Source organism: Rhamphochromis sp. 'chilingali', assembly GCF_963969265.1.
Source record: "Rhamphochromis sp. 'chilingali' genome assembly, chromosome: 12".
Taxonomy (NCBI): Eukaryota; Metazoa; Chordata; class Actinopteri; order Cichliformes; family Cichlidae; genus Rhamphochromis; species Rhamphochromis sp. 'chilingali'.
In genome coordinates, this window is record NC_137939.1 from 30,673,447 (window position 1) to 30,687,772 (window position 14,326).

The 14,326-nt window shown below is 39.3% G+C and overlaps 1 protein-coding gene across 15 annotated transcripts in view; it reads right to left on the reverse strand.

The window, feature by feature from the left end:
• Nucleotides 1-1,426: 1,426 nt before the first annotated feature.
• The window catches only part of hspg2 (heparan sulfate proteoglycan 2), a 94,464-nt gene continuing 81,564 nt past the window's right edge, over nt 1,427-14,326 (reverse strand). For 12 of the 15 annotated variants that reach the window (XM_080899656.1, XM_080899654.1, XM_080899659.1 and 9 more), the window contains 18 exons: nt 13,093-13,177; nt 12,837-12,981; nt 12,637-12,739; nt 12,424-12,533; nt 12,230-12,338; nt 12,015-12,113; nt 11,619-11,840; nt 10,960-11,204; nt 10,699-10,870; nt 9,502-9,633; nt 9,140-9,196; nt 3,788-3,863; nt 3,612-3,690; nt 3,211-3,258; nt 2,873-2,943; nt 2,694-2,777; nt 2,300-2,403; nt 1,427-1,736 (listed from right to left, as the gene is read on the reverse strand). In XM_080899656.1, coding sequence (XP_080755782.1) covers nt 1,564-1,736; nt 2,300-2,403; nt 2,694-2,777; nt 2,873-2,943; nt 3,211-3,258; nt 3,612-3,690; nt 3,788-3,863; nt 9,140-9,196; nt 9,502-9,633; nt 10,699-10,870; nt 10,960-11,204; nt 11,619-11,840; nt 12,015-12,113; nt 12,230-12,338; nt 12,424-12,533; nt 12,637-12,739; nt 12,837-12,981; nt 13,093-13,177 — 2,114 coding nt within the window. In that variant the 3' untranslated portion in view covers nt 1,427-1,563. The remainder of the gene's footprint in view (nt 1,737-2,299; nt 2,404-2,693; nt 2,778-2,872; nt 2,944-3,210; nt 3,259-3,611; nt 3,691-3,787; nt 3,864-9,139; nt 9,197-9,501; nt 9,634-10,698; nt 10,871-10,959; nt 11,205-11,618; nt 11,841-12,014; nt 12,114-12,229; nt 12,339-12,423; nt 12,534-12,636; nt 12,740-12,836; nt 12,982-13,092; nt 13,178-14,326) is intronic. The other 3 variants (XM_080899657.1, XM_080899652.1, XM_080899658.1) reach the window with 2 other exon arrangements.

Consider the following 14,326-nt stretch of genomic DNA (forward strand, 5'->3'; position numbering starts at 1 on the left):
AGAGCTACACTATTGATCACAGCACCTGCAGGAGGCTTCCACTGCATTCACACATGGCCAAACACTAATCCAACTATGTGCTGCGGATGAATCTCTCTTTGGAGAGAAAACATCCCATAGAACCACAGAGCCTTCAGAGTTTCATAGCTTAGTGAGGTGTCTCTAAAGCTACCAAACCTGTGTAAAACCTTGAGGCAGTTCTGCATTGATCCTCCTGAGGATATGGATAATGACACATGCACACACACACAAACCCAAATGCACACATCTGACCCTTACTGCGGCTGAATGTGGAGTGTTCTGTGAAAAAACGGAAAGGTCTAAAACATACATAACAAACAAATTTACTTCACATATACACTCATTCTTAGTTGACACAGATATCTACCTGACTGGCAGATAGTTTAACACATAAAACAATATCTTCAATAACCATACATAAAAAATGACACATTTTCAGTTCACTTAAACTCCTTCTTTGAGATCTACTCAATCAAATAAGGCTGTTGAGGCAACAAACAATGCCATACCGCCATTAAATCAATCCAAAAATGCCATGCACATCAACAAAAGTAATGACTGTATGCTGATCTATGCCAAATTACTAAATAAAACCTCTACATGTGACATATTAACTATTTGACTATGTGCTGTATTTTAATGTCTCACCTTAGCACCAAGATTTCTTTCTTTAAAAATAAAAAATATATATAGACAGAAGACAAAAAGCACTGCAAATTACTAGTGAATCAACAATAAGCCAAGCTGAAGCAGCGGTACTTATATCCTTAGCTTTTAATCCTTTGTATTTGACGTCCTGAGTTGTGTGCTGAAGCTGCAAGTGACTGTGACCATGTGCACTCCTCTCCCAACGGTTCAGGAAAGACTGTAAGCATGCTCGCAATGAAAAGGTTCCTCTACAGAAGTGAAGAAAGAAGGCCTAAAAGTCTTCAGGTATTAATACAGTTAGGCCTTTAAAAAGCCCAGGACACAGAGTACTAGAACCCAGAAACAATTCTAGGAAAGATGAAGAGCAGTTATGGTTAGTTTGCATGTTTCCCCCCACAAATATAATATATATAATCATATGTATATAAATAAAAATTCAGTGCTGTAAAAACATCTCCACCTCCTTAGGATCTGACCCATCGTAGAAGGCCTAATATGTTTTACTTTTCTCATGGCTAATTCTACTGCTGGAAGTATGTAAACTGTACTGGTTTTCCTGTGTTAATAGTCCTTCATCAAGAATACAACACCGAGGAAGAGAAGACGTGTTAATATTGTCTGAATTTTTCTGTCTTTTTTTTGGTTTTACTGCACACAGATAAATGCATCTTGTTGTGTAATCTTTTTTTTTTGGTAGCAGCAAAGCACCAAGTATGTGTCAGGCTCTATTTGTGTAAGTCTTTTTGTGTAGGTTTGCTGTGTGTGTGTGTGTGTGTGTGTGTGTGTGTGTGTGTGTGTGTGTGTGTGTGTGTGTGTGTGTGTGTGTGTGTGTGTGTGTGTGTGTGATGTTTCTTCAAAGTCTCTATGTGTGTTTGTGTACGTGTGTGCAGCAGTCTATGAAGAGCATGGCTGCACGTTGATGCCATGGGCCGCGTGGGCTTGCAGGTCAATGGCCTGGGCTGGCTGCTGTCCTGGCCGAGCATTCATCAGTGCCAGGTTCCTCACACAGCCCTTCATTCCTGATGAAAACTTCCCTCCTGTCATGGCAGTCATACCCGGGGCTCCACCTGTTGCATGGAATCACACCCACATAGGTAACTTTATTGATTTGCAAATATTGAAGAAAAGCATGTCTGAAACTGACATACTGGAATAAAGCTAGATGATAGATAAACACAGTGAGAAACTATTTCCATTGTAACCAAGAAAAATTAAAAGGTAACGATAATGCTATGAAGGCTAAAGAATTGTGTGAAAATTGTTTGCATGCCAGGAAAAATATGTGAACTACTTTGACACAATAATGCCTCTGAAAAGCTCAATTTTTTTCAGGGAAACTAAGTAGCCAGAAAATCCTCTGACTTGTGTTACAACTCATTATTTATCTGACTGTCTTTGAACAATGACAGCTGGGATAAGTGGCAGCCCCCCTGTGACTGTGCACTGGACAAGCGGTTAAGAAAATGGAAGAATGGATTATTATTTATTATTAATTCATCACTATTCATGTATTATTTAACTTATATTTGTGAATGAATGTATTCAATTGTGCAGTATTTTAGTCCTGTTTTTTCAAATAATCCATCTATATTTTGTCACTTTGTGGACTCAATCCTGCCATTCTACGCACCAAGATATATACTGCCTTTGGTGTTGACCATGAGGCTTTTGCCTTTAGATTGTCCATGTAGCTTGGCTCCTCCATCAACCTGGATATAGCCATCTTTTCCAGTTCTGTGAGAAAAGAGCCACACAACACAAGTTAATTCAAGAAATTATGGAACTCCACAGGTTAATAATCAACCTTTTCAACAACAGATAATCTGACAAAGTTACAGAAGTTACAAGTTATAGTACAAAAAGTATACGTTCATTTGATATAAATAATAGATGTATTCTACTGAGACAGAAAATTAAGTAGCTATTGATGAAAGAAGACAACCACAACTCATAGTGCTTTATTTTATTAAATACATCTAGAATGTAAAAGCAAATGACTGCAGGATAATGAAATGCAATCATACCTGACTGCTGTGATCTTATGCCATCTGCCGTCATTGATTGACCTGTCGGAAAAGATTTGTGCCTCTCCACTTCCCAGTTGGTAACTAGATAATACAAATCATGACCATAATTATGAGTTGTAAACATTTTTTCCTAATCTGCATGTCAGAAGATTTAGAGAATTTCAGAACAGACCTACCTGAAAACAAGGCGTCCATTCTGTAGGCCGAGGCTAATAAAGTCCTTGCGTTTGCCATGTTCTCCAGGTTCCTGGAATTAAATATGTTAGGTCACAACAAGGTCACAGCTTGTTGTGTGACTGTGTATGAATTGCTGAACACGGACCAGCTGACCTGTGGTCATATTGCAGAACAAGCGCTATAACAGCAAACATGAACCAGTGTAGTGAGATCATTCCTGGCAGTGACACAAAATGTTCCATGCAAACTAACAATGTCAAAAGAGGACTGATGATATAGTACCTTACAAACAAAGATACAATTCATTTGGCACAGATGGGAAAAAAAAAGTGGATACCTTTTTAATAGCATGCACCTTTCGCAAAATGCGTGCACCATTGGTCTCCTGAGGAAAATTGAGGGGGTGAGTTAGAGAAGCAACATGCATTTATTTAGTGGTGTCAGAGGGTGCCAGGCTTACAGTCAGCATGCCTGACAATGACATAGCTTCAGCAGAAGATTTGATAGTGTAATGATGAAAGATGTAGTAATGCATCAGTTATGTATTACCGACCGCACTGAAGTCTATAAATGACATGAAATGCTATGAAAATGGCAGCAATTCTTTTCTTTTCTTTTTTTTACAGTCACAGTGATGATTAAGAGTGCTCGAGTGCAGTAGCAAAGTTAGGTTGGGAATGAAAACATGGAGGAGAAATATGAATATAAGGCACAGAACTAGGCAGAACCAGGACTCACCACTCCCTGCCATAGGATCAGGCCATCAGAGGAGCTGGTGTTGATCTCCATTTCAATTGTTTCTGGTGAATCGTGGGCACTTAAACAGTAAAAAACAACAGCACCACAATAATAATTTCACTTCATCATTATATTAATTCATATAAATTCACTAAATGTGAAAACAAATTATTTACCTTCTTGGGAAAATGGATTTAGGAAGTGCAATGTATCCATTATTGTTGAAATGAGCTGCATACTGATAGGGTGAATCTGCAATAAATACAATAAAATAAGCATAAAAACAGATTCAAGTCACAGTAAAGCTGGTTCACCTTCACTTGAACTTATGGTGCCCTCTAGTGGTAAAAGTACAGAGAATTCCTGGTAAAACAGACTTGATTAGATGCAACATTTCTAGACAATTTCTACAGTCCCATTCTTCGACAGAAAAAAACACTATGTAACCATAGTGTAACCACAGGCTTTTTTTTTAAAAAACTGTCTTATTTGTCTGGTAGATACAGCAGCTACTCAACAATGAGACAAACCCAAAAACAGGGAATTTTTTTTCTCACTGACATTTTTTGCCTCTTGATTTAAATTTTATTTTTTTAGTTTTCATTTAGCGCGATACCTCGACTGTACAGATGTTGCACATGTAGCCCCACTCATCTAGGATGGCACAGTACATGTCATTGCTAGGTTTGTTGCATCTCCAAACACAGTCTCATGAGCATGCAGGAGACTTTAGGAGACATACAGTTATTCTAGGAGAGCTTGACAGTGCCGTAGAAAGTCCCTAAACCATCACCAGGACTGGTATCTGCTCCTTTGTGTAGGAACAGGCTGAGCACTGCCAGAGTGCCCTAAAATGACCTCCAGCAGGACACCGATGTGAATCAAACAATGAGAAACAGACTTTATGAGGATGGTCTGAGTGCCCGACATCCACTTTTGGGACCACTGCCCGATTGGCATTTGCCAAAGAATACAAGAATTGGCAGGTCCATCACCGCGCCCTGTGCTTTTCACAGATGAGAGCAGGTTCACCCGGTGCACAGTGATGGTCTTGGGCGGCATATCCATGGAGGGATGCTCTACAGCAGGGGTGTCAAACTCAAATACACAGTGGGCCAAAATTCAAAACTGGAACAAAGTCGCGGGCTAACATTAATATTTATTGAAAAAAAAATCTTCCTCCAGATATAAGAATGAATCTTTTCTTATGGACTCAAATAAGTTTTGCTGGAAAACTGAATATGGAACAAGCAAAGCTTAATACCAAACAATATATATATTAGCTGTATAATACCAGTAGGCCAGCTCTAATAGTAATTTGGTATGGCTTCGCGGGCCAAATGTAATTAGGCTGCGGGCCAAATTTGGCCCGCGGGCCAGAGTTTGACACCTATGACTTATGGCAAAGTTAGTCTCAATGTTATTCTTTATTTTTTCTCAGTGTCTTCTTGAGGGACAGTATGTGTATATGTGTACGTGATATTAAATGAATGTTTAAGTGCAGGTTATTGTGCAGACTCAGCACAGAGCATCAAAGAGTTGATTTGTAGTGTGTCACATCAGTGTGGTGGCAGCTGTCCTGGCAGCCATTTTTGGAATTCCTTAAGATACTATGATTCATATCAGAATGTCACACATAAACACATTGTATTGAATGACACAAAAACAGAATCTTATGAGAATTATAAGCTTCTGCTAACATTCTGTCCACATTTGATAACCTGCTTAGTGATGTGAAATCATCATCAATGTGTGTGGGCAAAACAGAAGCAACTTTGGATTTCTAACTACAAATCCATTCTCTCTTGTTTCTTTTTGTCTTTATCCCACTCTAAAAGTTGGATGTAACAGTGAGACTAAATTCACAACCCAATAGAAACAGATCCAGGTACATTTACAGCAATATTCAAACTGAATACAGGCTGCTGGCCATTGACATGTAGTATACTTGAAGTCACCTGGAACTGTAGCTGTGCTGTAAACAAATAATGAAGCACAGTTTGACCAGAATAAGAACTAGAATCTTTAACACACTAAGATAATAAAATACACAAGCTATTTGGCTGGTAACTGGCAATAAGCCAGAGGACTAATGGCCCAGAAGGCCCAAACGAAACTAGTAATGTCCAGACATCTAGCCTATATTACTTAATATTCATTAACCTATTTAAAAAGCACTTTTGCTCTGTTTCAGGTAAAGTGTAAATCTGCACCTCTGATTTGTGTGATTACATTTTCTCTTTGTCTTTTTCTGCTGCAGCAGCCAAAGTCTGATTTATTAATGACAAACCAGTGGTAGAAGCATCATAACATCAAGAAAACTGGACAGTTAAAGGATTTTTCTTTTTACATAAAAAAGAAAAAAAATGTTTGATGATCTGAAATGTTTAAGTGTGACAAACATACAAATAAATAGGAAAACGCTTTTTCACACCATTGTCAAAAGACTTACTTCCTTCATTCTGTTCATTGACCCCATTGTGGACCACTAAAATTTTGTATACTATGTAGTATATACCTTATTTACTTTATTTATTAAGTTTTGGGTTTGTTTTGTTTTTTTTGCGCTACATTAGACAACATCAAAATAGCGTTGTCAAAAATGACAATAGCGTTGGCATTTTTGTTATTTGTGTTTTGTAATCTTTATAAAAACCTAGAAAAAAACACCTCTTAATCTTTGGTATATGGCGAGGTGCGGTGGACATCCAAGTTTGTGATTGTGTCGATTTTTCAAATCAATACCATGGTTGCATCTACTGAAAATCTCTGTGAAGCTTAAAGCTCAGTGACCTTGACTTCAAGGTCAGAGGTCAACTTTTCTGAAAATCAGAGGAGTTTCACATTTATAACACAGGTATGTCTACTAGGAGGCTGAAGGGTATATATATTTATAAACAATCAAAAACAACAATTTAGTTCCAATTTGTATGGAATTTATTTCTGTAAACATGGTGTTTTAGGTCGGATTAAAGGACTGATGTGATGGTAAGGTGTCCGCTGCTCTGCTTTGAATATTGGTAGGCTTTTTTTTTTTTTAATTTTCACAAGAATTGCTAGTTCCCCCAGAGTTTTGGCCACCCCAGCAATCAGAAGATTCCCTATGAGCAAGCATTTAGCGACAGTGGGAAGGAAAAACTCCCTTTAAAAAGGAAGAAACCTTCGACAGAACCAGGCTCAGGAAGGGACAGTCATCTGCCGCGACTGTTTGGGGTGGGGGGAGTGAAAATTAAAAAAAAAAAAAAAAGCCAAAGTGATAATTATTGGAGCAGCTTAATTAATATTTCCAGTGTAATTTGCTGTTAATATCCTTTTCCAACCCCAGTTTGTGTTTTTATGACTTTTGTCCAGGGTGGAAGATGCCATGCTGGAGAGTTGACTCTGTATGGTCTTTCAATGTTGATACTTGGGAACCTGTTGGAGAGGCCAGGGTTGAAAAAGGGATGCCGTAGAACCTGAGAGGGTGTTATCCGCTGGTGTGGATCCAAGGCCAACATCTCTTTAATTAGTCTGACAAATAAGCGTTGGCCATCTTCTGGTCCTCGTCTAAACATCATTATTTGTTCGAGGTCATCCAGACGTGTCAGTTTTATGTATCTTGTCTCCAAAGATTCATATCCTGTCTCGTATTTAAATTGTTGGGCGGTCTTAAATGTCCAGCGCTGTTGGTTGTAGTTGTAGTTGTCTTTTGTGAAATAGTCTTCAGTATACACGCCAGAATCGAGAACATGATCTGGTGGCTGACCCTGAGTCTCTATGATGAATTTCAAAACATCATAATATTTTTTTCCAGGGTAGAGTGGCACCCCTGTAACAAGCTCAACAGCCACCAGCCCCAGAGACCACATGTCACATGCTTCGTTATAAGGAAGGCCAAGCATAACCTCAGGTGCACTATAACCAACCGTCCCCACACGGTCACCAGGCATCACTGCAGACGCAGGACATGCGAGGCCAAAGTCTATAAGTCTGACTTTGACTGGAGACTCATAGCGTTTTACAACCATGATGTTGCCAGGTTTGAGGTCAGCGTGCACTATTCCCAAAGAACCCAGGTGGGACAGAGCATTTGTGAGTTGACCTAAAATTGGCCTGACTTCGCTTATGGGGAGACGCCGGTTATCCGGGTCCCCTATGTAGTCCCACAGGCATTGATCTACGTAGGAGTTCAAATTTCAGGCAAACTCGCTCTCTGTCAAGGAAAAAGCCGTTCCATTGAACAATGTTGGCGGCATCTGGATCCAACCTTTGCAGCTGCTCCAGGATGAAAATTTCCTTTTTTGCCTGTTCCAGAATATCAGTGCGGTTCTTGTTCACTTTAATAGCCACAGCTTGGTTGGTTTTAGTATCACGGCATTTGGCTACAATACCAAAGCCCCCTTCTCCGAGGAAATCCTCTACCTTGTAGTGGTTTCCCAAAAAGCTCCCTTCAACTATTTCAAGCTCATCTGAGCTGAAGGATGGGCTGGCTGATGTGTGGACGAATACTTGCTGAGAAAATTCAACAGAGTTTTGAAAACTGCAGTTGATTTTCTCTGATCTCTTGCATTTCAAGTTTGAAGGGTGCTGAAAGACCACAGGGTTTTGTGGTCTTTCAGCATGTCAATGCAAGGGGAACTCGTAGGGTTGAAAAAGGGATGCCGGAGAACCTCTAAGCCTTTCTAGACCTTTCTAAAAGTCACACTTTAACACACCTATGCAATGAAATGCCACTGCTTAAATTTCATTATGTTCTCAAAGATGAGAAGATAATGATGCATATGCAAATACTGCTTTTTTAAAGTGTAGAACAACAAAACTTCAAGATGCAGACTTGTGTCAACACTGGCCATCACATGAGTCAATTATTGACCGTTTCTTGCTCTTACGGACAAAAATCTTCACAGCCATGGCACCATGCACATATGCCACTGAGTACATAATATGCTTGAAATACATTCTGACTGAACCAAACAATGATCACATTGTACTTTCAGCAGACACTTTAAGTTGTTAGTGAGACCACAAATATTCTGACATGGAGCAGACTCAATGACCTGACTTAGTTTCAAAGAGGAAACAAGTGTTTTGCTTTAGGTTTTTTTTTTTGGTGTGGTTGTACAAACAGGCAGGTTTTTAGTTTACAGAAACAAGATTGTATTTGTAAGTATCCATCTTACAGGCACAGGCATAATGAGAGTGAAAGAGGAAAAGAAAAACAAGGGGAATTCCACATTTCTATCACTTCCAGAATGAAAATGGTGCAACTCCAATGCAGAGTGCATATATTAGTTTAGCTCCCAAATGCAGGCTACCACCCTATTACCCCTTAGTTTAAATGCAGAATTCCCCTCTCCCAACTTTCAATGGGAATGATAGCCTCAGTTGTTGGTGAGAATAAAGACGCTTGGATTGTGTTTTTGTGGGCATGTATGTTAGGTAAAAGACAGTTCAGGTGGAGCTTTGAAGGGACATGGGGCCCCTCAAACTCAGACAGGGCCCTGTTAGTCACGGTCGCATCAGGCAGACTGAATATTTAGATACTGTACCATTCGCCTCGCTAGACTCCAAATTCCTCAGGGCCTCTGGGAAGCTGACGACCTGGCCTGTGTGTGCAGGATATAGCGGTGAGAGTGCAGGAGTAAGACACGTGTAATCATTTAGGGTTAACCCTCCCAGCACTGCATGCTGGGAGCAAACTGTTTGATGTATAATGGGCTTTATTTTTTGGAAAATTTGAATCACATGTGCTGTATGTTTGTGACTGTGTGTGCAACCATTTTTGCTTTGATGATGTGTGGCTTTGTCTAAAGGATATACATTTGTGTACTAAGCAGTGTAACGTGAGAAGATATGAGTCGCTTTTTGCTCCTGGTTTAGACTGGTTTAATGACAACATGCAGTATTTCACCTGATAATACTTCCTCACAGTTGAGACCTGTGTACCCAGGTGTACACACACACTGGCTGTTGATGCAGATGCCTCCATTCTGGCAATGAAGATTGCTATGGCACGCGTCCTTCACTATCTCGCACCGTTCACCTGCAGGGTCACATATCAATCATGAGTCAAGAAAGGTCACAGGTCAAACAGGTTACTTCTTCAAAAAAGTAACTGAGTTTTGCAAACAAAGTTTTTTGCAGCTGTTTCCCTAAAAATAAACATTTCAAACTATTTACAGAACAATCAGGTGTTCTGTTCTGCATCAAATTTGATGCCACACAAATTATTTGTGCCACTCCCAAAAAAGATTTCTGTCCACTATGAGATAAAGGGGAACATCACAAGCCTGATACCTGCAGGCCTGACAACAGGAGATGTATCACTCCTGTAACACCTGTAACATTTAGCAGTCGCCTCATTGTTCTGACACACACAACAAAACTATTGACTACACTACACACTAACTTCACAAGAAGCTAAACGTTGCAAATCTCTCACATCTCAAAACACCGCTGCAACTCCTAAAACTTCTCTCTCCCTAAACAACTAAATGCCATGTTGTCATATCATTTTTTGATTGATAGTACATTTTTCCACCAATAGGAAAGGCTGGGGGGGGGGGGTTGCTCACAGGCGGAGAGCGCTTTCAAGCGTTTTCCTTATAAAACGCCATTTTTACCGTTTCTTCCCGCAGTAAATATAAATAACGATAGTATTCAGGAAATAAACAAACACGGCATATATTTTTTTATCATAACTATGGTTTTACGTGGCCTATCAACACAATTGAAAAACTGTTATAGTTTTTCAATTGTGCTATAGTCCACACTTTCACATCTCCAATGGTTGTACACGTCATTAACGTGGCTTCACTCCACATCAGCCACGCTTTGCTAGCTAAAATACCGGTGTCGGCACATAAGGATGCTGTCATAGCCTGCCAACGACGTTGATTAGCTGCGTATATACGAATGTGAATCGCATTATTGGCTGGACTATGGGATAAGGTGATATCGTTCTAAACCCATACTGGAGCAGCCAGTCACTTACTGACTAACACTATTTATTTTAATTTCAATTCAGGTTAGATTTCTTTTTGTGCGCAACACAGCTTAGAGGGAACATTGCATGTGACATTTGCTATGTCTTCTTTTAAGCACTCACCTTCAAATCCATCCTTACAGAGGCACTGGTACTCATACTCAGCACTAGACATGCAGTGACCACCATTCAGACAGGGCCGCCGGTCACATGGGCTTCTGTCCACACATTTACTGATAGATCTACTCTCTGTGAAGCTGTAGGACAAATCCACCTTCTTGTTGTTGATGGAAACCTAAGCATGTAATACAAACTAATTCAAGCTTCCACGTGTTCAAATATATTGTGTAACCACATCTCATTTTTAGTACACAGAGATCTCACCTCTCCTATGCAGCCCTTAAACATGTCACTGACATTAGCAGGCTTAGGCAGGATGTCCATGTTGGACACTCCTCCTATGTACATGAGGGTGTGAATATTGAGGCCCTGGGCTTTGCCCGGAGATGTCTTTCTCTCCACTGGACCTTGGTCGACCCTCAGGTGGCCATCCCTCTTGTTCCGCTCAGCCACAACTCTGTGCCACTGCCCCAGAGAGACTGGCTCAGGACTGACAAGTATCGCCTGGCCTGAAAGACAAATACAAAAACTATTAAGTTTAATTTTATACTAATTACAATAAGAAAAGAGTGCCACTTTTATTGATTTAACATTTCTATAACTTCTATATATCATGGAGTGATATTTACAATCAATATCTATATATTATAGCTACTTTTCTAAACTTTTAATCAACTGTAAAACAGTTTCAGTTTAAGTGTTGTTTTCAAGAAATTGCATGCTCAAAATTTTTTTGTTCTCACTCCCATTTCTTCTTGTTGCACATTGAAGCTCTACTTGGAACCTTGTGAAGATCCAACCATGCAAAATACGATTTTTTGCCATTTTTCAAGTAGACTTAAACTTTTAATCGGGACTGTATCACTACCTAAATTGTACAGTTGCTTATTTTGAAATAAAAAATAAATATGATTTCTCTTTACCTGTGCCCAGTTCATATCTAAACTCTACATGTCCCTTCACCATGGAAATGGCGACGAAATCCTCCACCTTCATTTTTTTCCCACCACAGAAGAAGATCAGGCCATCTCTCTGCACTGGCTTGAACTCCAGCTCAACACGCAGGTCATCATGGATGTTGGTCAGAGGAGGATAGGCGATGTATGACTCCTCACCATCAAACAGTGGCGTGGTAACCAGTTCCCCTAGGAGGAAATTAATAAAAAAAAAAAAAACTTAATTTCTTATAGCAGTGTTATAAATAATTATATCTGCATATCACTATGTACCTTACATTTTCATCATGACCATTGTAAAAATATGTCATAACAGCTAGATTTTTCTGTTTTTATAAAAGACAAAGGTATATTTCAACTTACCATCCATGCATTTATCCCCAAATTTGCCAAGATGGCAGCGGCAGTCGTAGCCAAGGCCATTCAGGCGGTTGATGCAAGTAGCATCTGGTCCACAGGCCTCTGAAAAAGGTGTGAAAAATGATGAGTGCAACACTTTTATTCGTTTATAATAATTCCATTAGGAATATTCAGATACTTTGATTCAAATGTGGGGTCAATTAGTGATTCACACCTACCCGAGTGACAGTGGAGAGAAGAGTGGTGCTGACAGTTGCTGCCTGTAAATCCTCTGGGACAGCTGCACTTATACAAACTAGCCTCTGAATCCTCACACATCCCTCCATTCTAATTCAGGATATTACAATTTGTTTTACTAGTTATAATAAAATAAAACAGCAAACAAAGAAAGATGTGGATAGATTTAACTGACCTGACATGGTTTATCTTCACAGGTAGGACAGTTTGTCACACCAGTAGAGCTGCGGTCAAGGTCTTTAAAGATGATTTCCTCACCCTGGATGAATAGCTGACGAATACAGCCTGCATGGTACCAACACTCAGTAAGGGCAAATCATCACACATATATACAGAACCTTTCTCCACAATGTAGTTCTGTTATTTAGTAAAGCATGGGATATCTTACCCACAAAACCAGTCTTAATTCCAGCAGTTTTGGTGAGGAGTGTGTAGTTGGGATAACCACCCACATAAAGCTCCTCATTGAGATCCAGACCCTGGAACTTGCCCTTATTAACAGAAAAAAGACCACATTAACTTGCATTAAAAATGAAGTGCAAATAGCGGATCAGCTGTCTTGCTCAGCTGTCACTGAAACGACAGTACCTGTGAGCTGCCATTGATGGGCTCTCCTCCATCTACAATAATATATCCTTGGGTGAGGTTGCGATGCAGCTCAACTGTGTGAAACTCTCCCAGTTTAATAGGGTGCGGGTCACGTATGGTGGCCATGCCAGAGCCCACATCAAACCTAAGATAACAGAGATTTTAAAAATCCATACATCTTCTTAAGGTCACCTGTCCATTTTTAAATTATAGCAATAGTATATATGATAACAAATGTAAATTGATTTCAACTGACCGGAATTCCAAGCGGCCACCCACAAGCCCCAGAGAGATAAAGTCAGCTCCTGTAGTCCTTCTCTGGCCATTGTAGAGAATCATACCTGCACAGCAAGAAGACACAACACTAGTACAAAGTTGATTCTAGATAATTTTCCCCACATCTTAATCCTTATCCATCTTAATAAGTCAAATAAATCTACTAGATTTATTTAAACACATGATGTTATTTCAAGAATATCCTTGTCTCAGTGGTGCATAATTTCTCTTTTCAGCTGTGCCTTCATTTAATGGCACTGCTTTCAGAGTATTTACACGATATGTAAGTGACTTGTTAGGATGGATATTGGTTGCAGTATCATTCACACAGGAAGTGAAAGAATCAATCCAGTGAAAGCTGGATGGTAAAGCAGCATGCTAGGGCGACACGAGTATAAAGCCAACCAAAGCCATGTTACAAACGGTCCTCCTATCACTAGGCTGCAAAATGGAACCAGTCACATCATAATAGCATATTCTTCTGTTTTCTTTCTCTATATGCTGAAAATATACATGCTTATATGAGGCTCATGGTGAAATGCGAACATGCAATCTTGCATGTCTACCTTTATCTTTACCGAAAATGGATGATCAACATGTTAAAAAAAAATAAGGATACTGTAAAACATGTAATTAATTGTTATTCATTTGTCATTAATCTGAGGCTGCACTTACATAGTTTTAAGATCTTGTAAAGACCTGATCATTTTTATTAATTCCTGTTATGTAAAAACTTTACCATATTTGATCCTCTAAATATATGAAAGCAAAAGATTTTAATAGAATGGTCAAATTGTTCTTGCAGTTTATTTCATTTTGGGTTTTTTTGCTTTGTTTTTTTTGCTACAATTTGCTACCTGATGGGTGGAGCAAAAATCTGTAATGTCACATATAAGTTGCAAAAGATAAAACTGGCAATGATGAAAATTAGAGCCAGATAGATTTCCATCAATGCTGAATTATTTCATGCCCCATTCATTCAAAAGAGAGAGTATAACTACTGTACTTGCAAAAGCAGCTTGACTTTAGCTTCAAATGTGCATTTGTAATATTGTTCTTCCTTATACATACAATCATTTGAAGCACAGCTGATTTGTACATAGCTTTGAAGCGGATGAACAAGACTGGGATGTGAAAGCAGACTTGTAAGCTTTTTTAATACTGATCACATCTAATATTACCAAATGTGTTCTTGGAATCACGAATGAAAACTC